Source organism: Halyomorpha halys, unplaced genomic scaffold, assembly GCF_000696795.3.
Source record: "Halyomorpha halys isolate HHAL.00 unplaced genomic scaffold, Hhal_1.1 Scaffold208.1, whole genome shotgun sequence".
Lineage (NCBI taxonomy): Eukaryota > Metazoa > Arthropoda > Insecta > Hemiptera > Pentatomidae > Halyomorpha > Halyomorpha halys.
The window spans coordinates 216,755-242,860 of NW_027109100.1; the positions used below are offsets into that span (position 1 = coordinate 216,755).

At 29.0% G+C, this 26,106-nt stretch overlaps 1 protein-coding gene and 1 long non-coding RNA gene across 7 annotated transcripts in view; one reads left to right on the forward strand and one right to left on the reverse strand.

Annotated features, from left to right (window-relative positions):
* LOC106679546 (supervillin) overlaps positions 1-26,106 on the forward strand; it is a 394,230-nt gene that overhangs the window by 148,559 nt on the left and 219,565 nt on the right. For 5 of the 6 annotated variants that reach the window (XM_014418761.2, XM_014418757.2, XM_014418760.2 and 2 more), the window contains exons 6-11: positions 17,339-17,503; positions 17,658-17,760; positions 19,480-19,646; positions 19,844-19,965; positions 21,399-21,551; positions 23,530-23,783. In XM_014418761.2, coding sequence (XP_014274247.1) covers positions 17,339-17,503; positions 17,658-17,760; positions 19,480-19,646; positions 19,844-19,965; positions 21,399-21,551; positions 23,530-23,783 — 964 coding nt within the window. Of the gene's footprint in view, positions 1-16,857; positions 17,255-17,338; positions 17,504-17,657; positions 17,761-19,479; positions 19,647-19,843; positions 19,966-21,398; positions 21,552-23,529; positions 23,784-26,106 lie in introns of those variants that run through there. The other variant, XM_014418762.3, reaches the window with a different exon arrangement.
* Positions 20,391-26,106, reverse strand: part of LOC136795737 (uncharacterized) — a 19,158-nt gene continuing 13,442 nt past the window's right edge. The window contains exons 2-3 of the long non-coding RNA XR_010843387.1: positions 25,490-25,587; positions 20,391-20,609 (exon numbers count right to left, since the gene is read on the reverse strand). This is a non-coding gene — a long non-coding RNA (uncharacterized lncRNA). The remainder of the gene's footprint in view (positions 20,610-25,489; positions 25,588-26,106) is intronic.

The following is a 26,106-nucleotide window of genomic DNA, read 5'->3' on the forward strand; positions in this document are numbered from 1 at the left end:
GTCTCGCCCGCTGTTTGTCCGGGACTGTATCTGTAACTGTGTCTTCCAGGGCAACATTCTAAGAGGCAGGCCTTCGTCGACTAGGAGAAAATATAAATCTATATTTCACCTAAACCGTATTGTGTCTGATTCTAATTAAACAATTTCAATATACTTACCTAATCTTATAATTAATTAATGTACTAACTGGAAATATCTTATTTGATATAAATATAAATTAATATTTTTGCGCAGATATTATCGGATCAAATCCTGGTTCAAACCCCGAAAGGGTGGACCCTAAGAAAAATGAGATGGATATCCTCTTAATTAAAAGAAGCTTCCAAATTAAATTTCTTTAAAACGGGCTGTTAAATTTATGTATATATTATTAATCTTCATTTTTGAAACAATAGAAAATCCTTCTAGCATATTATGTAAATTTGTGCTTCATTAGAAAGGTTAGGATTATCATGGAGACAGGGATGGTTATAACTGAGAGTAACAAAGCCTTGAGACTCTCAAATCACAGTAAATAATGATCAGCCAACTTTCTCCAATTCAGGCATCATTAGGGTAGAAAAATAATAAATCGCATAAATGTGGTCAAAGACAGCACATCTCACAGAACAAAAAATGATACATCTATAGCAAATATTTCATCACTTCAAGACATCTCAATAAATACTGAAGAGGGAGATAAGATGAAATCGGTTGAAAAAAGTTCAATTTAAAGTAATTGGGAGAGAGAGGAATATCTAAAATCGCCCGACAATTCTGATCAAATTTCCAAACTTGTCGAAGGTCTAAGGAGCATTTTCTGAAATTTGCTCTTTTCCTAAACATTCTTGATAAACTTTGATAAACTAAAAGATCTTTCTAATAACATAAATGTCGAAAAACTGACATTTATAAGCAATTTTGAGTGTAATAAACATAATGAGCAATGTTTAACCACGAATTTCGCATTTTCAAGTTCTTCTCTTCGAAATCTCGAAATTCTGACTTTCTGGGTTTTAAAATTACTGAGAGATGATACTGTCTCCTGCCTCCCGTTATGAAGCCAACCATAACAAGTTCTATAACGCCATAAAAATAATTTATAATTACTAAAAGATGCAGTAATTATAAACCTCAACTTAAGGTACTAACAACAGTGAATGTTTTAAAATAATTAGGGTATGTTAAATAAATTAATTATTTATTTCTAGTAAGCTACAGGCAAACACAAGCCACCATCGATGACACCGCCTTCAGCGGACCTGGCAACCTATCTTACAATGTCATACTGGCAAACAAGATGATTTAGTTTGCCGATATATGTACATACATTTTTCATTTGTATATATTTAATTGTTTGTTATTATTTTTTTCTAGGAGGTCAGAAAAAAAAATTATAATTAGTAAATATTAATTAAAATGATTGAGAAAACCATTTGTACCACGCTAAACCCACGTTTTCTAATATAACTATATAATAATAAAATTATTTTCAGACATTTTCATTCACACCCCAATTAAATTATTAAAATCTATCTCCGTATATACAACTCGTATCTGTTACAATTTATATTAATTATTTTTTCCTTTCCTATGTATTTCCTATGTATTTTTTACTAGGTCTTTCTTTATTTTGTTTCTCTCGTGCTTTTATACCTAAAATATAATACATTTTAGATATAAAAATCCCAAGGGGTAATAAATCTTAGGTGTAATATTAATTAATACTACAAATTAATATTACACCCACGATTTATTTTTAAAACATATAGCACTATTGAAATTATATTAACTAATTCTTTAACAAAAAAAATCCATATATTTTTTATCAAAAAATATTCTTTTCTTTATATAATAATTTAAAGTTCTGAAAATCAAAAATTTGTCGCTTTTCCGCATGTTGTAATAATACTGTTTTATTATTATTATTAGATTTAGGATGATTTATTCTTATAATCATCTGTAGGTTGATGAATTTAAACTTTTATGCATTGTCCACTCTCCTCATAAAATATTACAGGAAAATATAAGCATATAATTTGCAATATTAATATAATAAAGATAAAATGTGATGACGTAGGATGAGCTGCCTTTGGTTTGCATTTATACAATTTTTTTTCCCGTCCTTGACTGGTGAAGCATAGCTTATTTAATGGTATTTGGAAGCCTTATGGTTTTGTTTTTGTAACATTTGAATTATATTCTAACAATCATTATTTTTCATCACTTTATGTTTTTTTTATATAATATTTCTTATATTAAAGAAGAGAGTTCATTTATATTTAATCTTCAAATTATTTTTGCTTCTATATATATATTTTTTTTGGAAGTCTGGTTTTATTATATTTTTTAATATTTATATTTGAGTATTTTAGATGCACAATACAGTCACTAGATATAACCCCGTATTTACCTCTTTTAATCGAATATCGAAACACTTCTAGTAAAATATACCTCAAGTAATACAAAATAATTTTATAATTTTTTCAAATACAAAACAACATTTTATTTATCTGGGATAGAACCAGTCTTCAATAAATCCAAACACCCACACCCTGGTTGGCTCAAAGCTGAAGACGACCCAGGTGGGCGGATAGTAGCGCAGAGATCTTACATTCTATTTCAGACTGACTATAGCGAGATCAAATTAATCTTCCCCGCTTGAAAGCCCCCTCCCAAGTTCTAATGAGGTCAACCAGGCAATTAGAATCGCTTTTCCGGAGGTCTTTGATGGGGTCCCGTCATTGGCCACTTTACCGCCCAAAACTTGTTTATCGCGGTTCAGTGCTCAATACACTTCCGGAAATACTTTTGAACTGTTTTATCCCCCTAAAGATCTCTCAACAGATACATTTAGGAATAATTTACCCTCATCCCTTTAAATAGGAACTATTAGAAAAGGTAACTGTAAATAATTTTTAGAAGTGATATTTTTATCATAGGAAAAAAATCCTTATACAATCGTATATTTCTCTCATTTATGTTTTGAAAACTGATGAAAAGTGAATCGCTACAGTGTAGCTTGAAAACCGCAAAACAAATTTCGAGGGCGGGGAGAAGCAAAAAATTCAATCTATGCACAAATTTTCAACACTAACTCGATTTAGAAATTTAACAAAATTTTGACTTAAATTAACTTTTATTCAATTTTAGAGTACAGTTCAAATTAGAAAAGAATCCTATATACCTTATTTGATATATATATTTAAATCACTGCTTTGCTAATTTGTCAGACGCACGTAAATATTTTTAAGTACATTTGTTCAAACATAGACGTCAAACTTTATTTCAATTTGTTTTTAAAAATATTTTTGATATTTGTGTTTCATGAAACTTAATTTATTTAGACAGAACGCTACCCAGTTTTTAAGAAAAAATAATTTCGAATATGTCAGATTATATTTTTATTGTCATACAAAATATAGAAAAAAGAGCTTAGAAATTACAATAAAACCGTAAAAAAAAACAGCGTTATAATTTACAACACAAAAAAAGAGCTTAAACATTTTGATTGAAAACAAACACTATATAGACAATAAAAAAGCATAAAATTGAAAAGGTTTTATAGATTTAATTGTAAAATCTTGGAATGTGATAGATTTTTTGGCTGCTAATGATAGATACGAAGTTGTCAATTGTATTGGACCGCCTTTTAAACGTCGTTTAACTTATTTTTCTATAAAAGATTAGACGCCGTCAGCTTCATTTTGGGTGTGAGCCTTAGTCAGAAACGTTTACCTTATGAAATTGATGTTCTGAAATTTATGAATTTCATATTGATAGAAATCTGAAGAAGAAAGGTTCGAGTGACACGCATTAAAAAAAAACCCACGTTCCCCATCGTCAATTCATTTTTCTTTAACACAACTCAAAACATATCATTTTTCAGTGTTAAATATTCCTACATACTTTCAAAACAAGTTGAGGTTCAAATATGTCATAGTTCATGAAAAAATTGCTTCCAACTTGTAAAACAAAATGATCACTCTGAAACAATTAATGTTACGTCGTATAGGAAATAAAAAGAATAGTTTGATACCGGTACAATTGTTATAAGCATAATGCTGATTAATTAGAGAAAATAAAGATTTATCGTTCTCAAGATGAAACTCCATCTTTGTAATACGTTCATTAAAAAATACAAAAATACATTCAATTTTTCTAGTTGAGCAACTATTAAATCAAAGCAGCAGTATAACCGTGTTCTAAATACTTGTTAATTTTTTAATGTTAGTAGAATCGTTTAATATTATCTTAAACCGCATCCAGACTTGCCTTGTCGGGGCCACTAAAGACTATGAAGTGGATTTGAAATGTAAAGTCATGTTCGTTCGATGACCTTTAAAACAGTGCAAAAGTCAATTGGTATCGCAGAAAATGCGACAAAAATATGTTTGCAAGTGTAAATCTACTATTGTGTATTTGTGTTAATAATTCTTGATTAATACCCAAAATAGCATTTTAATTCAGAATTTAACGATATCAATACTTGTATTTATAAATATTAACATAGCAATATATTGGAAAAATGCCTGTATGTAAATTTGTTTCCTCTATGCAATATGTCATGATGTAATTATTTCTAAACAGTAGTTAGTTTTAATGAAGTCAAAAAAAGACTTCACAGTTTTAACAGTTCGTTGAGTTTTAAATATTTGTAAACAACAATAATAGATTGTCAACCCCTTTAAGTACACGTCCCCATCCCATCATTAACAAAAATAGCGTACCATTCTAGATCTAATGACTAATAATTAAAACTAACTAGGTGTTTACTCTACAGAGTGTGTTTACTGTAAAGACAATAAGCGCTTAATTAACTCTGATTCTGTTTTGACGGCCATCTTGGACAGAAATACTCTGCTCATTCATTTTTCAATAATTATTAACAGATTTCTTTAAATTATTTAATAATTGTTTTTAAACAATAACTTACTTTTTTAGAAATAATTTTATTAAGTTATTATAAGATACAAAAATCAGATATTTAACGTGAATAAGACACTAGCTAAAGTGCAGAGTATCGCCGGTCTCTTAGAAAGAAGATTGCAAATTTGGCATTGGGTGAAACAGCCGAAGAAGGTTGATTTCTAGAGATAAGCCTTCCAATTGAATATCGTGACTCGCAACTTTCAGGAGAATTACAAAGAAGTGTTGGAGAAAATACGAAAGAGTTCTTTTAGTAACTGAATCTCTGTTTTGCAAATAAATTGATATTATTAAAATATCTAATAAGTATACATTATTATTGAGCTGTAGATAGTTGACCGTTAATTTGAATCTCTGCCGAAGCTCCCTGAGAAGACCTGAAATTCAGGTCGAAACGTCGGCACGAATAAATAATTTTTTGTTTGTTTGTGTTTGTTTTTTTGCAACCTTCGACCATCTTCTCCACTCATATATTATTATTATTATACTTTAGTACATCGTACATAATACATATATTGATTCTGTACACTATACTTGATACTTTCCGTTACTAACTTTACTACCTGATTTTACAAATTATGGAAATTATTAATCAAAATGAATTATTTATTCCGGGAATACATTAAATGTTTGTAAATGAAAACAAAATATGTTTCCAATGCTCTTTTAATTAGTTTACGCCCTTCATTTTTGTCTATATTTTTGGTTACCAGTTTTGAAAAAAAGGAAGTGGTTAATTATGAAAACAATTACAATTTCACCGTATATTAATGTAATTTCTACGCTTGAGTAAGTAAAAAATAAAGATAGAAGGAACAAAAAGAAAACAAAATAAGTACTTAAACTTGAATGAGCTGTCAAACACATAAAAGTGATGGATGATGGTTGACGTGATCAATAAATCAAGATAATTACTTAGTTGAGGATCCGTCAAGGTGAATCATGATAAATACAAATAATTTTGTTTTCATTAACAGGTATATATGATAAGCTACATTTTTAATAGTATAGAAGGACAGAATACTAAAATACATAATTATTTTAGCTACTAATATAATTTAAACGTTCATTTCAAGAACCATATAAGTTAAGATTTTTCCAAAAATAACTTTTTTTTACTTGTTTCCTTAAAATCTGCCCCAGAGTAGTGATGTAAATATAGAAAAAAACATCGATATATACTCTACTAATAGTTTTCAAGCGTATGATAACAATAGTTCGATATATCGACAAAAAAGTTCTGTAAGTTAGATCTAATAATTTTATATTAAGACAAATTTCAAAGTCAAATATCAATATAATAATAAAATATCGAATCGATACTATATCAGTATTGGAATCTATACTAATATCGATATTGAAATGTATAATAATATCGATACTTGCTTCTATACTGACATTGATATTGAAATCGATAATAATGTCATATATATATATATAGTATAGTAATAGAAATTACTAAATAATATGTTGTTAAAATTAATTCCTAATGATAACACATTGTGTATGTCGATAGGTATTGTTAGGTTAGTTTTATTTTCTTCTCTATTTTTTAATAAATTAATATATTTCTAAGGTGTATCAATCACACACACACATATATATAATATTATTAAAGGGTTGGTTATTGGTTTGATCACAGCCGTTGTAAATATTAAAACGAATACACCATTCCACTAGTCCACTTTCAACAAGTTAGTTATGGTTTTTTGGTTGTTGAACTCGCCATGCTTCTAGAAATTTATTTAATTTTATTTTTAATGACGCTATTTGAGGGCCAAACTTTTATATCGATATTTTGATCACATTATCGGATATATTTAAAGGCACCTATATTTCACAAATATCAACATTGGAATCTATACTAATATAAATATTGGATTCTATATTAAAATCAACATTTAAATTGACATTATTAAATAATTCGTTGCTAAAATTATCTCTTAATATGACACAAACATATATATTGTAAAAAGAGTTGGTCAGTGGTTTGACCACAGTTTCCATAGGTTGCAAAACAAATACACAATTCCACTAGTCCACTTTCAACAAGTTTGTTATGATCTTTTGACTGGCTTAAAAATTTTATCATTTTTCTATTTTATTATCTTCACTCGGTAATAAAATTCTAACATCAATATTTCGAAAAAATTATCATATAAATAGAAAAAATATCGACATATTTTAAAAATAAATATCGATACTTTTCCAACACCTCTAGCCCACAATAAATTCAGGATTGACAGTAAATATACTCAGTTAGTAAATTATTGTATTCAGTTATTGGTTGATTTTCTGTGAAGTGAGGTACATAAATTGAGTTTAGATAGGGTGATGAAATATTTGAGGAGTTTTTGCATTAAAAGTCAATACATTCACTTTTGAGTAATTGTTATTTAAATATTATTCAGGGAGTGTCTAATGTAAATAAGTTAATTTTTTTTTTTTTAAGACAAAGTTTAATTGAAACATCTAATTAAAAGAAGAAAATTTAAATCTTAAAATAAACTGAATAAAATTTTGATGTAGGGCTTTAGTTTGTAAAAAAAAAAAATTGTAAAGTAATAGAAAACTACTTATTAGTGAGCAAGGTTTCGTCTCACTTTGCATGGGACTGCATCAGGACTGAATGCTAGTAGTTTTAGAAAAAACCAAGATTCAGGCCTGATGGAGCAAGCCCTGCAAACTGGGGCAAAATGTTAGTTACTACTACCTTTCTTGACAGTCACTCGAACCATCTTCCTACAATTAATAACACACTATCAACTATTTTTTTTAAAAATACTTCTTATTTATTGATAGATATTACAATCTGCCACACAGTTGTGGGCAATAGGGTAATAGTGATGAATGATCACATTCTTACTAAAATAAGAATAAAATAAACAAATGAATGATAAAAAAAAATCTCTCTTAAAATATAAACAAAATGAACAAAATCAAACTATGTGTATGAAAAAAAAGAATAAATAAAATAACATAATGATAAGATAATATAATCTCTAGTCACATTTACACTCTGATATACAATATTTACACAATCGACCTGAGGATCCCTGAGCCCACTCTATCTCCACGTGTGAGGGCTAGAGCAGAGCTCAGAAGATCCCAGTTCATCCCTCCCGCCGCATCACTGGTAGTGTGCCAGTGGAGGCTGAGCAAGTGCTCTAAAGTCATCAACTATTAATCTACCAATATTATCAGCCCATCTAAAAATAATTTTAAATTATATTGCGAGAAGATAGTTGGCCAATGAAGTAGATTGTAGGAAGATCGTCCAGGTGGCGATCAATAAACGTATCAAAACAGTAAAAGATAACTATTTTGATACCTTTATTGACCGCCACCCGGACTATCTTCCTTCAATTTAATTTTAAATTAGTGTGTTATTTGTATCTTTGCCTGATTGAAGTCAAAACAATTACGTTTTTATTAAAACTTACGGGCTAAATATTAAGAGTGCAATAATATTAAGTAATTTTAGAAATTAAATAGGGGAAAAAAGAAAGGCATGGTTTATGACGGCTATAAAGCAGAGAGGCTTTCGAGAGCCCATTAACTGAAGCTCTAAGCTCCTGTCTCTTGCCGATTACAGTTATCACTGAGCTGAGTCTTGCCAGAGAGATTTTTGCACGGTTCTTAGATGGACGTCCTTAGTGCCAAGGGATTAACTCTTAATGTTTTTCCTCCTCGTGGATTATTATTACCCCAAACCATCATTGGCAATAAGGGGGCCTTTCGTTATGTATATATCAAATACATAGCTAGGGAAAGTGTTGTAATCGTGCCAAATTTCGAATTTAAGTTTTCAACAGAAGTACACTCCAAATAACCAATTTTCGCAACGTGGACTGTGTGTATTTGAACATTCTAGCTCCAAAACGAAAATCCATGGGAAACTAAAATTACGCATATATGGGATGTTACAGTAATTATTTCGTCAAAATATATTAACTGGAAGTACCACTTTAATGAATCGATTTATCATTTTTTTTTTTTTTTTTTAAGATTTTCTTGAAAAACAGTTCTAACGATTTTTATTAAACTCGATATGTCAATGCACAATCAAGCTATAATTACCAACTAGTTTTTATCAGAACTGAAATAGTAGAACACAGAGGTCGCCAAAGTGGTAGTCTGCGAGAAAATTTCGCTGGTCCCCAGAAAAATGTGGAATATACTTACTCATCACGTTAAGTTATGTTTTAAGATGCATTGAAACATAATTCAATTCATGAAATTACGTGGAAAGTTATAATAACGCTATTTCGAAAAATAACTCCACAGTAAATAAGTCGTACTGCTGTAGCCGCATTGTTTTAGCTACATGTTTTGTCTCGTCTTATTTCACTCTGCTGTATGTCACATATGTATTTAAGTTAAAGCATTTATTTATTTAATTACATAAAAATTGAATATCCTTTTCGCAGTGAGCAGGCGATGAAAATTCTGATTCAATTCTCCACAACTTATTTATGTAAAAAGGCCTTTTCATCTCTCACATCCATAAAAACATAGTACCGATCTCAGCTTGAAATAAATGTAGTTATTCGTCTAGCAGTAACAACACTGAATCCAAATATCTATAATTTTATATCAAATAAGCAGGAACATCCATCTAACTAGAAATTTATAATGCTAAAAGTTTGATATACTTGAATCATTTTTTAATTGTTTTGTTTTTACAGTTTTTGTGTAATTTATTATGGTTTATTAATATAGCTTTCATAATATGGTTACAATAGGTAGTTTCATTTTTTTAACTAGGAACATTTTATGTGTTCTTAGATCAAAATTTGTTTTTAGAAATATATTTAACACAAAAAAATTCTATTAGTGGTCCGCGGACTTAAATTATGAATTTACTGGTCCGTGAGGTCAAAAAGCTTGCCGGCCGCTGGTCTAACAGCACCTAAACGTCGAATTTTCAAAAAAATTCTTTCTTAAAAGTACCTTTAATTTTGATTATTCGAAATAATCAACCATTTTGTATTGTTACCGGTAGTAAAAAATGTATGAATATGAACTGTGAAAGAATTTTACAATAATAAAAAATTAATAAAAAAATTATTCTTTTATATTTTCACCTTCTAGGATGATAGGTGAAAGTTGTGTAAAAGGCACACTAGATTTTTTTCAAAAAGATACATTTATCCATTAGGAAGTATAAAATACTTAAAAAACCAGTATCAGTTAACTAACGCTAACGGTCGCCCACCTTATTTCGTTTCCAAGACTGCCGGGCTCGACAAAGGCCCTAGAACACGGAAGATTACCATAAAACCTAGGAAGATTTAAGTTTATCTTCTTGGTCCCTGGAGGTGCTCCAACTCCAAGTCCTAACCAGAATTTTATTTTAGAAGGGGTCGGTACAGTTTCCACTCTCGCATCCTAATAGAACTCCCACAATGTAATATTAAGGGATGGAAACCATTTTCTTTTCAAATATGTGTAATATAATGTGTATAATAAAGAATTTATTTGTAACAAAAATCCAAAGAATTGCAGACAAATAAATTATAAATTATTTACTTTTCAAACTACAAACTTACAAATGTTTCATTCACTTACATATATAGGGAAATATCCGTGTATTTTTGCATTTTACTACAATAAAAGATATTTATACATATAAAAAAAAATTATTTATTGGCCTCTTACCTACAATTTTGAGTTATTTGGAATATCAATCACATTATTATTCTGGATAAACGGGGTTCTACAGTAGAAGGAAAAGATATGTTATATATTTAAGTTAAATGGTTAGTTTTACCATCATTGTATACAAATCTTTCACTTCTTCAAAAATTTAATTTCAACACTCCGAAAAGGATGAATTCATTAGTAATTTCTGAAGGGAAGAAATAAAACCTACATAAACGGCTTTAGAAAAAAAAAAATAAATTTTATATAAAATCATGCAAATGGAAGCTCTACTTACTTAAAGGACTTACTGAAGTGGTTTGTATATTTTTAAATGGTTTGTAACCCACCACCAACCAAGTAATGGAAGCCCATGGTGAACCCTAAGGGGAGACAATTGGTGGCACATGCCTCATTCAGATGTACAAAAATACTTTATCGAATAATCAAAGAAATTTCACTTTGGTTGGTTATTATGACATTGAATGTTTCTATGCTTTTTTATTGCAACATTAATTTACAACTGTAAATGAATTTATTTATGCATATCACTAACCTATACCCTTCCCTAAAGTTATGTAGTAGCCCTGTCTGAACAAAATCTGATGCACCATTATAAAAAATAAGTATTCATCCCTCATATTAAAAATAATTAAAGCCATTTTTTTTTTTTGCAACTTAAAATATTAATTTTCGAAATAGAACCATTTTTTTTTTTTTTAATTAAACTGAATGCTATAGCTTAATTGCTATATTTTATATATATTATAAATTTAATAATCTTTTTTACTGGAAGAGTCTTATGGAATTAAACTGGATTAAGTGTTAATATTATAAATTATAAATAATAATTTAAGACATAAGTTGATGAAGGTGGAAGATGTTATAAGACATTTTGGGAAAATAGAGACTTTTCTTTTAAAGAATATTTTAAATATTGGAAGAAGATAGTTGACCGTATGACTTAGATTGGAGGAAGATAGTCCAGGTGGCGATCAATAAAGGTTTCAAAATAGTTTTTTGTTACTATTTTGAAACCTTTATTGACCACCACCCGGACTATCTGCCTCCGGTATTTTAAATACTTTTTCATCATATTTAATTTTTTCAAACCCAAAATTGTAGCACTTTTATGAAATTACCAATTAAGGCTTCTAGCCTGAAATAAGAATAAATAAAGTTAAATTCAATTTGTCTCAAATTCATCTGTTTGTTAGCAAAACATCTTCATCCAATTATGTCTTCAATTATGCATTAGGTTATTTCAATTATTCATATTTAAAAATTCATTTACAGTTGTAAATTAATGTTGCAAAAAAAAAGCGTAGAGACATTCTATGTCATAATAACCATCCAAAGTAAAATTTCTTTGATTGTCCAAGCTTGCATGGATATTTATTATTTACAAGTATACAGAAGATTGATAATCAAGGAGATGGATGTATAATTGATATTAAGGAGAAGGCTTTAAGGATAGATATGGGTAAGGAATTCAAAAATTAGGTAGGTGGTATGATAAAAGATCTTTTAAACAAAGCAATTCTATGGAAGGAATGTATAACTTGGTTAGGTTGATATGTCATATTTAACAGATGGATGGATGAACACAGGGTGAGGAAGTCAATAACATACGATTTTTTTGGTTCTTCAGGACTGTAACATGTATGCACCAAGATGGCATTGTCTTTAGATACTGGGGTAGAGCCAACTTTGCTTGGAATAACAGAGAATCTATTTATACATATGAGCTTGAGAAAGTAATAAGCCATAAAGAATGGCTTGGTGAGATGATAGGAGTAATTAGAACATGCCTGACATCAGTTATGGAAGTAATACTCAACATAAATCCACTGCATATTTGTATACAAAAAGAGGCTTTAGAAGTGCCCTCAAAACTATAGCATTTGAAAGTATAAGCCAGGAAACTATCAAGGGCACTTAAAAATCCTTAATGAGCTTGAGTGAAAGGAGTGGATAAATTCACCAAGTGATGTTTTTCTCAAAAAAATTAGAATTTGAACATCGCAGTTTACAACATGCAAAAAAATTAGAATTTGAACATCGCAGTTTACAACATGCAAAAAAATTAGAATTTGAAAAAGCTTCAAAATATCTATTTCAGATAAGAAATTATGAATAGGAGAAATAACAAATTTGAAAATGAGACGCTGGTCTGGTACATTGATGTTTCAGCATAGGAACAAAAAGTATAAGACATTTATATATGAAATTAAGTGCATAAGAACTATACTCGTACAGGATCATACCCAATAATCTTCCAAACTGACCATTGAAACCATAAATTTATTGAAAAATTCCAAAAATTGCTATAAATTTAACAGAAATGTCTTTTCTCTATGTTATTTTTTTAAAGATCTTTATTATTTTTAAAACCTCTGTAGAAAAAAATTTATAATTTAATGGAATCTTTTTCTTTTTTTTTTTTTCAAATTATAAGGATTATTATCAAGTGAGCTGAAAGAAATCCTTTATTCCATTTTTTGTACCATTTTTACAGAATAGAGATATTTTTATAAGAAAATCCATGTTTGATTTCTTAGATATTTTATTTGCTAATGACTATAATTAAAACTATTTAATAATAATCATTTAAATTTTTGACAGTAATGTTTCATAAATATATCTTAAAAGATGTTATGAACAAATTTTAAGCTTAATTTGGATAAGGATAAAATTATTCAGCTTTGGTAAATCTAGAAGATGAAATGTAATTAAAACATTCATTTATCACTATAAATATTTTTATAGGACTTTTAATTAATTTTTTTTCTTAGCAAAAAATTTCATAATATGCTAGGAGTCCTCCATTTTCTAAAGTGTAATCTCATCATCGTACTTACTAAATAAAATTAAATATTTGACCTATATGAGGATAAAGGATATATATGAGTATGAGGATAGATTGCTTGTTCAGGAGTACTAATCAGTTTTTTTATTTCTCCTACCAATTAGTTTTAGAGTAAACTGGTCTGAAGATGAGGTTAATGCAAGAGTAATACAAACACAGAAACTTCTGCGACAAAACAAAAACAATAATAAACTTTGTATATATGTATATATAGTTGACCGTAAAAATTGATATATAGGAAGATGGTCAGGGTTGCGGTCACAAGTGAAATTTTAGAAACATATTGCACTTTCACTTGTGACCGCAACCCTGACCATCTTCCTATATATAAATAATAAACTTTATTTAGTCTTAAAATATTCCTTTCTACGAAAAGGTCAGATTTAGTTAAATACAAGACCATAATAACGCTAGACTCAGCTGTCAAAATAATAAAAAAACATATGAAATTTAAAGGTTTTCACTCAGAGAATGCTGATGCACATTAAGTCTGAGATGAAACACATTGCTCATAGTAGTTTAAGTGCCTGAGAGAATCTTTTCCAAAATACGCAATTCTAACAAAAATAGTTTTTAATTTAAAATGATCTATTATATACATTATACATTAAAATAAGTGTTGTGAAATAGTAATTTTGAGCAATAATAAATCCTATCCAAATAAGATCAAACCAATAGATTAAATACATGTTCTACCAGCAATATATGATGAGGGAATACCGTGGGGGCTACTATGTTGAACTTAATATGTTTCTAAAATTCATTTTAAAGGGCTATGTCCCTTTGATATGTGTCAATATGGGTGAAAAATATAAATTATTTTCATAATTATTAATTCATCAATAAGTATTTAGGAAGACGATCATTTCAGTATCCAATTATTTGTTAAGAAATAGATAAATTGAATTTTTTGTTTGTTTTTATGTACATACTCTTCTAAAGGAATAATTGATTAAAAAAGTAAATAACATACCTAATAATCTGCAGCGAAGAGCCTGAAAACGGGAACAGATGCTTATGAATCCTAAATGAAACAATAAGACTTCTATTAGTAAATCAAAATTTATTTGAATAAATATTGAGACATGCCACTATTACTTTCTTTTATTATTTTCTTTTATTAAGGAATCCTGTTTATTTCAATTAAGACCAATAAAAGTAAATCTCACAGAAATGAGTGACTTTGCTCCGTTAACAATAAAAATTTCATGTTGCTCAGTGTGGGTCACCAGTAGTAGTGAAAAGTGTGTAAGAGCTGGGACGGAAAGAGGAGAAAACACCTTCCAAATGATGGCTGCAATTTAATTGAAAAATAATAGTAGGTTTTCTGGTAATTTTTCTTTCATCGTTAACAACATGTATCAATTTTTGTTTCTAGATTGATTCTTACCTAGTATGAAATAAATGTATAGTACCTAAATTGTTCAAATTCTATCTGTAATTAAAAATCAATTGTCAGTTTCAATTATTAATAATTTTCTTAGGCATAATTTAAAAAAAAAAAAAAGGGATAGCGAATAACTTTCTGTCAAATATTCAAGATAATCTTCTCTAGTAAACTTGTCATTTGTGTTCCTAAGTCTCTAAGTGTTATTGCCTGATTGTTTTTTTTTTTTTCAACATCTTGTAGTATAATAGTTATTTCAATCATTTAAAAAAATATATATTAATACTTTTGGTATAAATTTTTATTGAATAAAAATGTCTGTATTGTTATACTTTTTATTCTTCAGGAAGACAGTCCAGATGGCGGTCAATAAAGATATCAAAATAGTTTTCTTCTACTATTTTGATACCTCTACTGACCGCCACTCGAACTATCTTCCTACAATCTACTTCATACAGTCAACTATCTTTGCAATATACTTTTTATTATTTTAATCTACATTTATTGAATGAGTAAATATATATTAAGTTTGAAAAAATGCATTAGTCTTTTTCAAATAATTTTCAAACAAAAATAAATTAGTGAATAGAATATGGTCCGGGTGCGGTCCTAAAAACTCAAATAGTAAATAGGTATACTATTTTTATTAGACTTTGACTTCTATCAAAACAGCCCTGACGGGCTTCCCCTGCAACGTGGGGCGAAACGTTGGCTCAATAAAAATAGTATACCTATTTACTATTTGAGTTTTTATGATCGCATCCAGACCATATTCCATTCATTAATACACACGTCAATCAAAAATCTTCCAAAAATAAATTTGTTATTTTCATTTTACTCTTATATGTTATTTTCCTTGATGAAGCCAGCCTAAAATTCCCCAGCGTGTTCATACTGAATTTTAAAAAGTGGTCCAGTCTTCCTGATTACCCATAAACTTTTCTCCACTTTTTGAAAATTAAAATACATAGATATCACCGCAGTGTAAACTAGTAGCTTTTTCTTTTATTTATACCCTAAGGAAACTGTGGTATAAATTAAAATATTTTCTGACTCCTGTATGTCAAAAATGCACAATATTAAAACAATACCTAAGTCTCGTGCAAAGTAACCCACTTTTATGGTACACTGCTATGTTGTTAACCATAGATTCAAATTTTCACAAGTTGGTGCTTAATGCATCCTACACCCCACAACCAACTTTTCCTTATATATTTTGTCAAGAATTTTATTGACCAATTTTAAGTATTTTCTGTCTTATCAAAAAGGAAACATTAACTGCGGAAAAAGAGAAGACATAAATGAATGAAATATCTTTATATTATATAATTCTTATACTATTATATTACTATAGGATTGATTACTATTTTATCTGTTTTTGTAAATAGGTCTATATTATATTATTCATTACATTTTTTATCCTATTTTAAATGTTTATTGTATACTTATTAAACTATCCATTCCAAACAGTAAAAAATATGAATGAGACTGCCGACATAAAATTAATCAAAGAACCTAATATAAGTGCATTATATCTAAAAAATGTTAAAGAATTCATTCATAAAAATTATACAAAAAATGTACCATAAAAAAACAAAATATATAATGAATGGTTCCTAGAGTTGGTTACACAAAAGGTAATGAAATCCATTTATTGGTTGTAATGTAAAATTTCCATCATATAGCTTTAATAGCTTGTTAAGAGTATTAAATGATAAGGAATAATATATTATAATACCTTCTTCATTGGCACTATTAATAGTATTCATGCACTAATAAAATAAAAAAATTAACACAAACGGTGAATCGAACCATCTTAATTTTCTTTTCAAGGACAAGTGTCCTTTTTGTAGAGCCAAAAAGATTTGTATACCAACATAATAACTTGCTTAGAACTAATGCCACCGGATGTAGATTGAAAAAAGACGTCTCATTATCATATATAATTCATTGTTTTATGTTCCTTGATAAATAATTCCATATATTTTATTTATCATTATATTTACAATATTTTTCCAATAAAAGCATCACAGTCTTTTAGTCACTCAAATTTTAAAAACAGAAAATAAAAGATAAAATTTTAAAAGACCAAAAATAAATCTTTGATAAATTTTTTTCTGTAATAACGAAATTCCCTTTTACCGTTTCAAACAGTTTTCTTGCCGTGTTAATGAAATAATTTATTCATAATGATCTTTCTCTTCCTACGTCTTCCAAGGTCAGGATATTTTGTTGCAGGGCATTGGCCCTACTGTTGTTGTATTCCCAATCAGCTGTATCAGATGCAGGATGAATTCCTGTTTTCTTGGATTAATTCGTTTTCGGTCTCTCATCTTATGGTGCCAAAATTTTCCCGTGTAAAAATTCATGAAAAAATTCGTTGTATGATCTTATCAAAATTTTCTGCTTTTGTAAGTTATGTATCTTTGGTATGGGCATATACGCTTGTAAGTTTTTAGGTTATGTTTTTTATATTATCTATCTTATCAATGCATATTTCAAAAGAAATCACAACCGCATTTTCTTTACAGGCGATAGCGGAGCTAGAAGAAGATCTGGGTTAATTTCCACTAACGTAACTGGAATATGTTTATCAGCGCCGAAAAAGCCGACAACAAACCTAAACAGCTCACCAATCCCCAAGTCTTCCCAGCTAGTCAGGAACCAAATCATCTCAAACCAGAAGAATGAAAGAGGTAATAACTTATCAAAGCATGTGATTATTTTTTTAATTAGACAAACCACATGTGCCTGTAGCTTTTATTTAGTGATAACATGTAGCTCCAGTTAGGTTATGCTCTCTGGAGCATAATAGTTTAGATTTTAATGTCTTTATCGGGATGATTTTAGGTTCTACACCAGATAGTGATGCTAGTTCTAGTTCATCTCGGTTCGGTAAGAAGAGCGTAACCACTCCAAGTCCTGTCAACCTCAGCCCTAGTCACAAGAATGTGTAAATATTTTATCTGTTACATTTCACTAAATGTTATTTTATATTTTAACGTATTCATAATTGCCATTAGTATCTTGCACTGAAAATTCAATAAAATTGATTATGTGAACTGAAGTGTCCAGAATGGTTTGTCTATTTATCAAACTAAAGCCAAATTATCAAACTATGTTCATGCCAAACAACTTTATTTTGAAACTTCCTTTTGTGCTGGTTTTTCCATCATTTCACATTGTAATATGTTGTTAATAAAGTTGTGATACCTTGTATGGTAAGTTTTTTAAAAATCAATCGATCATTCTAGACACATCTTGTCAAAATCATTGTATTGTAGGATAACTAAATATTTTTTTCTGCTTTCAAGATATCTCTAAAATGGTGTGTTGATTTTTAGTTTTTCTAAATGATTAAAAATTTGTACTAACTTATGAAGTATCAGAGCTTAAGAGATGATATGTTATGTCCTTATTTTATTTTTGTACTTGATCACTGAATTTTGAATAACAAAAAAATTTTGTATTCCAATTTTTTTTTTCTATTTCATAAACTATCATTTAATAAGATTTCTGATTTATTATTTGTAGCTTTATGTAGGAACAACCAGAGTGACTTTGTTTTGTTCTTATGAAATTGGCCATTTAATTGTCAAATTAAACTATTTACAACTTAATTGTCATTTTTGCAATTACTGGCTTACAAAGTTTTCTTGGTTGGTTTTAAATGACACTAAGAAATTTTTTAATTTTTTTTTTTCGTTCATTAAACATGGGATATAATATAATGTATTAATGAATATAATAAAAATGGTGCTATTATTTACTAAATAATTGTTTTATTATTTTTTAAACCTTAAATGGTTTATTATTGTTTTAATTTTAATTCCTAACAAATTTACAAATAATAACTTGTAAATGATGCAAAGGAATAATATCAACATTCATTAATCTTGCATGGTTCTAACTTATTTGTTTATATATTTAAATGCTCAAAACAATTAAAGGAAGTTAAATTGATTGATATTTTTATTAATTAATATAAATATTTAATCATTAGATGAGTCAGTTCAGGTTCAGTGCTGATTAGATAATATGTGAATTGCATTAATGATTATTGCTTGATATAGTGGCACTTCCTGATGACCATGATCACTTGTACATCAGCCTTAAATCTTTGTAGATTTTTCAAATTAGCCTCAAAGTTTAGTTATTGTGCCAAGGTTTTGTAATTAGAACTAGTGACATATCCGTAGTAATGAACAGTACTTATTTCATAATTCTACTCAAACTATTATTAAAGTAATAATTAAATGTTGACTGCTTTAATGGTCATCTTAAATAAGCCTGTGGAAAAGGATTGGAAGTTTGGCTGTTCTTTTCCTTTTTAAATGAAATAATTTATCTTCAATGAAAATTTATATATCTGTATTTAACTCCAGTTTCCTTTTAATACAGAGGTTATGTTCAAGTTATGCTTGGTTAAAAATTAAGATGTATTATTCTTCTACTTTATTTATTGGTTAAAGTAGTAAAGTGCTTTTATGATCAAATTGTGTCCCTTTTCAAATTTTTTTTTTACTAGTAATTTTTTTTCTTTATTCTAGAAACATGCTAAGGTTATAAATAATTTAATTTTACTGCCATGCAGATTATGGATAAATTGAAGCAATACTATTTGTAGATTTACTATATTTTTTTATACCATTCTTTTCATCTTTATTTGTAGACGTAATAGAACAAATAGTGGAGCTGTTGTGAGATCTAATTCCGGCTCCCCTGCAAAAGCTCCTCATTCAATTCTGAAGAAAACTTCAATTGAGGAGCAAACATCACCCCTTCACTCTGTTACTCTGCCAGTTTCAATATTAAAGAGAAAAACATCTCAAGATGAAAGTAAGTAATTTCCTGTCTTAAAAAGACTTTAGAGACCCCTGTCTTAGCTTTACAACTAATATCTTGTTTGATAATTTTTTACTGAATTTAGTGAAGATGGGATTTAAAAAAGTGATTCTTGTAATTATAACTTGTATTGTTCAGGCATTGATTTAATATATTGTGTATTTTTCCTTATCAAAAATATTTCATTTCAGCCGTTGCAAGGTGTGCAAGCCCTGTGCGGTTTTCTCCTAGTGTTGTTGAAAAGAAGGGAAGAGGGATTCTTAAGAAACACAGGAGTCTGGATGAGCCACAGGTTGAAACACACAGCCTACAGGTTTGTTTCTTTCTGGAATCTTATTTTTAATATATTATATGAAATATTAAGTTCTAGGATGACATTAATTGAACAAATGGTTTCAATCCAAAATATTCTTCTTAGTGTCTGTACAATGCTTCCTATAAACAACTTATTCAGTTCATTCTTCATAAAAACTTAGACTGAAAGAAAATATTCTATAAAAATTCACTTTTCATTTTTAGTCCATAAATTGTTTGATGGTATTAAATCATTAATATAGTGAAACAAAGCTTATTCATTATAGTCAATACCTAGATATAGCCAGGGATAAGCAGGAGAACTGGTTAATCCAAAGGAATTAAAGGAACAAAACCAATATTAATTTAACTCAAGTTATATTATATAAAAATTATGTATCAAATCGAAATACTTAAAATTCCATTACTGTAGTTGACTTTTTTCTACTTTGGCTATGGTCATATCCTGTTTCCAACCCTCAATAAAATCCTTCTCTTCTACAAGTTGTTCCTCCACAAATATTTTCATGGAATATATAGAATTATTGTGATCATGCAAAATTGTGAATTTGAGTTTTCAATTGAAATGCAAGTTTTTTGAGGTCCTCTTGAATCTAATTAAACAAGCCTCATAAAATGGTCGTATGTGGGCGAACAGCATTGCTAAAAAAAAAAAGTTATACGAAACTGAAATTACATGTTGAAGATAAGTGCCACTTTATATAGAATCAATTTTTTACATTTTTTTTTTATTTTCTCAAAAACAGCTTTTACATTTTTATTAAACTTGGTATATCAATGTACAATAAAATTATCTTTAATATTAGCTGTCTTAACCTCATTTAAATAGTTTAACAGGCCTCGAATGCCAAATTAAAAAAAAAAATTACCTACTTTTTTTTTATTTGAAATTAATAATCATTTAGGCATTGTTAAAAATAATAAAAATGTATAAATATAAACTATTAAATTTATGGAAAAACGGAGAACTAGAGACTATAGTTTAGACTATAAAATCGGATACCACCAAGCATGTCCAATCTCTCCTGATCGCAATTATGTATACGGCTTTGTTATATTTTGTTGAACTGTTGTATTCTTGGCAGAAACAAAGTTGATATTTGTTATCCACACCTCGAGGATAATAAGTGAAATTTGTATGATGTAGTATCTGACTGAAATATTTATTTTTTAAACAGAGTTCTACTGTATTGATTAATTTAGCACTGATTGTCTGTGATAGTTGAAAAATAATGACTAAAACAAATTTTTAAAATCTACAGTCGCCGTGAGGTCAAAAATTAGGAACTAAAAAATACATCGGTTTTTAAATTGCATTACAATCTAAATGTAAATTTTAAAAATTTATAAGACGTGTAGGTCATTTAATGCAACATATATTTTTCTTATATTGGTTGTTCCGGTTGATTATTTAAAAATTTCATGTTGTAGGAAGGAATTGAAGAAGAAAAACGTAATGGTAGGAATGGGGACAGAAGAAGGTGTTCCTTGGAAGAGGTTTCCAGGAGGTCTCCAGAGCCCCAGGGTATCCTCAAGCGAAAAGCAAGCCGAGAAGAATCTGAATCCAATCCTGACCCGCCTCAGGTGACATCAAACTTCAGTTATTTAAATCACTTTAGTTTTATTTTCTGGGCAGAATTTGATAAAAGTTAGTGTACACTGTTCTGTTTAGAAATAGGATTAAAAATAAAATAGAGTTGAAAGCATAAATTAAATACATGGATGTGCCATAATATTATACTTAACATGATGGATACTTAAATAAAGAAAAAATTAATAAAATGATTTTTATTTTGATTGATTAGTTTCAAAATTGGCTTAAAATATTTTTAAATAAAGCTGTATCTGAGTGCTTTAGATGAATATGTTTCAAAATAGAAAATCAATTTTATTCTGGGATAGGGTCTCTACTAAGAATACCTGCAAAGTGTACAATAAAAAAAAAATCTTAGCATGTAATTAGTTACTTCTCTCCCTCTTTTCTCAATCCATTAACATTGGTAGATTCTAGCCCAATGTCTGTTGGTTTTTCATCTTTTTGACACATTATGAACACTCAATATTGGTCAAATTACTCAATTTTTGTACTTCTTTCTTAAGTGCAAGTCTCAAAATTCTTTTCGAGATCTCTAATGACTATTTTTCTCTATTAAATTATACTAATTCTTGGATTCTAACATTTATAGATGCATTTCAAAATTATACTGAATGATTTTGAAAAATTTCTGTCCTAACACTCCTGATGGAGGTTATTCCTAAGTTAGTACCTATTATATTTGTCCAAGAGTTTGAAACCATTTTGTACTGCATTGAGATGATATTGTTCCATACATCTTTGCTAGGTGATTTCATATCAATATTATAATTTCTTGAACTACTAGAACCCTATCCTCTACACGAAGTGAGATGCACATGACAAATCTCTCTCATTTCGATTTCATCTTGTCTCAAGTGCAGATCCCAACTTAAACCTTATTAAAATTAGGGCATGGGTAATCCCTTCCAGTTGGAGTCTCTCTCACTTTGATATCATCTTGCCTCAGGGCCAAACAGTATTTTGTCAGTTAAGCTATGATACTTTCTATCTCAGAATAAACTTATACCGTTTAAATCAAATTATAATCAATGCTTCATTCTAGGGACGACTTGAAAGATTTTTGAAGTAAGAAAACAAAATATAGGTATCCTACAAATACCTGGTTGAGATGTGGTATCTCCAGAACTTTCCATTTATTTTTTAAAGTATTGAAATTGTATTGTTGATTTTTATCAGAGTTACATGGTATCTCATGCGATGATTTCAAATTTAACACTAAAAAAATATTTATTAAAGATGAAATTATGTTTGCTTTAATATTCCATTAACTAAAAAATTGTGAATACATCAGTGGCTTTATTGATTTATATATTTTGGGAATCTCTAATATTACATGTATTTATGGGGCTAGTGATATTTTCTAGACAAAAACCATCTCTGCTTAAAATATACACTTTTCTGAGGTTTATTTTTAAACACTTATGTAATATTTAGTCATACTATAGGTACAAATAACATCCTGCAAAGCACACAAGCAAATAATCTGGCTGGCGTCGAGATCCAGATCACTTACAACTGTCACGATTTCTCTCTATCCATTTAAGGTTCAAGTCCCCACTTTATAGTAGCCATATTTGCACCAGATGAGTTCCCTGACTGCTGAGTTCAGTATTCTGTAGCTGATATAACAAAAAATGAACTTTTTAACTCAGCCGTTGAGGATCCTTAAGTTAGCCTTACCCACTAAGTTACATGACTCCCTCAACCTGTACATAATCTTATTCTATTCCAGAATCCTGAAGTTTTACTATCCCAATAAATTAAAGATTTTTTTATTATTATTGCATTATCTTTCTTACTTCTATGGTACTACCAGTCTGGAGTCTCCATGGGCCTTTGTCTCTTACTGTTTTCAATTTGGCTTAGAAATAACCCAAAAATGATATACTTCTGGATCCTATTAAAAACTATAAAAATTTTCCAAAATTTAAGTAAAAGTAAAAACTTCTAATTGATTGATTTCAGAGTATATTAAAGAGACGCAGTTCCCCCTTGGTGTCAACTGAGTCGTTGTCTCCTGAGCCTATCCTCAAAAAGAAGGATGAACCTCCTGTTGAGCCCAGACCAATCTTAAAAAAGAAATCCAGTTCAGAGGAAGAAGAGCATGCAGTCCGGCCGATCCTCAAGGACAGTCCCGCTAGGAGGCCTGCAGCTGAAATCAGACCTATTCTTAAACAAACAGAAGAATCTCAAATTCCAGCTGTACTTTTGAGACCAAGGTAAGATAGTGCTTTGAATATTTTATTGTGTTATTTTTCAAACATGTTATCTGAAGTCGAATTGAGATATATTATTTGATGTTTTGAATGAAAACAAGGTATCATTTATTGAAACAAAATAACAAAACAAAATGCTGGATATCATTGAATATCTGTAAATACCATGTTAAATAACTTCTCATAAATCTATCATTCAATCACCCAAAACATAACACTTCGTATGTAACTATTTTTGAGATCTATTCCTGGTTAACTTTTCACCAATATGTGAATTGTTAAAACAAGTGGATGGCTACTAATATGTTCAACAATTATTATTTTCTCTCGGAAAATCATGGCTTTATATAAAAAAAAGTTTTGATTTTATTATGGTGGCATGATTTACTGTTGTTATTTTTTCAAATTCTAATTATAGATTAATATTGTCTAATAATCATAATTATAATGCAACAGCCTTGGAAAATATAACTATTCTGAAAATGTTAATGTAAATAAATATACTTATTTTTTGAAATACCATATATTTTTCAATTAAGGAGATCATGTATGTGTAATAGAAAAAAATAAATGAATGAGACTGTTGTGCTTTAAAAGTAAAATGTAAGAAAAAAGATTAGGAAATGGAATTTGATTGAGGTATATTTGGTTTTTTAATAGAGTAAATATCCCTTTTGTTCCTCTATTCCCATTAATTCATACTCTAGGAAAGAAATTAGCAAAGCTTTATAACACATCTAACAGTTGGGCTGAAAAGTTTGTAGGCTAACATAGAAAACATTTTTTTTTTTTATAAAATTTGATATTATTATTCAATATAGTTGCCTTCGAGGGCAATACAACGATTATAGCGGTCATACTACTTTTTGATACCATTTTTATAGTATAATTTGGCTTTAGCCTCAAAATAGGCCTGTTTCGGTGATTACCTCTTAATTGGTGCTAAATTTCTTTCCAGTGAGCATTCTCTTGAGGTCTGAGAATATGGGGAGAGGGAGTTGAGGGCCAGATCTGGAATAGAATAGCTCTAAACACTGCTCAAAATCATCAATTCGTTGTTGTTTTTGGTCAATTGTGAGCTCGGCTGCACCCACTTTGCACAGAGCTTTTGCAACCCAAATATTCATTCATGATATGTCCAACACGTTCCTTTGATATCTTTAGAGTCTCAGCTATCTCGATCTACTTCACTTTACGGTCAGTCAAAATTATTTTGTGGACTTTTTTGATGTTTTTGTCGGTAACAGACTCTTTGGGGCGTCCACTGCATGCATTGTCCTCAGTGTTCATTTTGCCTTGTTTAAACTTGGCAAACCACTTCTTAATTTGTCGGGTGCAGAGTCCGAATAATGTTTATCAAGCCAACCCTTGGCTTCAATAGTATTTTTTTTTTTTTAGCCAAAAAGCACTGGTTCCTTTTGAAATTCCGCCTGAAATTCGTTCTAATCCATTTTTTCAAACTAACAAAAGTTGCTTCACTCAAAATGCTATATCTCACAAACTAATCGTCCAACAGCTGCAAATTTATACACATATCTTTTGGAGGTTAGGGCTAACTAAAAATCATATGGATTTAATACTAGTAGTGCCATGTATGTGTCAGCCTATAAACTTTTCAGCCCGCCTGTTATAGCATAACATCTAAAACTACCATTAATACTTTCAACTTTATTATTGAACTTATTTATTGAGATAGGGTTGAGTCACACTTGTCTGATTCAGGTCAATTAGCTCTGCTGTGCATGGAGAAATTTCAATTCAGTTTAAAAACAAAGAAAGTTTTTCACCTGAGAGGGGCATCTAGTTCCTGCAAATAATAAATATATTTAAAAAGTACCATAGCATTTGGCCCTCAAGGTCAGTGATGAGAACTGGATGATAAAACAAAATTAATAATAATTTTATACAAAAGACATGAGAAATATTTTTTAAGATAATTTATTTAATCTATAAATATTTTTGTTTTAAAATATCTTTTAATTCAATTAAAGTAAAGGATTTTTCTAAATACATGTCTTAAAATTAAATAACGTGCATATGATAATTTAAAAATAAGACCAATTTTGGGTGTTATAAATAAGCTATATGGTGTTATATTAAAAAATCGTAAATACCCATCTTTATGTTACATTAAAGCAGTAAAATATGTAACAAATTCTTCGTTAGTAATTTTTATTTTTCATTAAGCATATAGTTTGTTTTGTATATTTCTTTCATCCTAAAAACTTTTCTATTTTTAAAATATAAACAGAAAGTTTATTTTTGGTTTCCATTTCAACACTGAACCTTCAGTTATTCAAGGCTTTACATAAATAGATATCTAAAA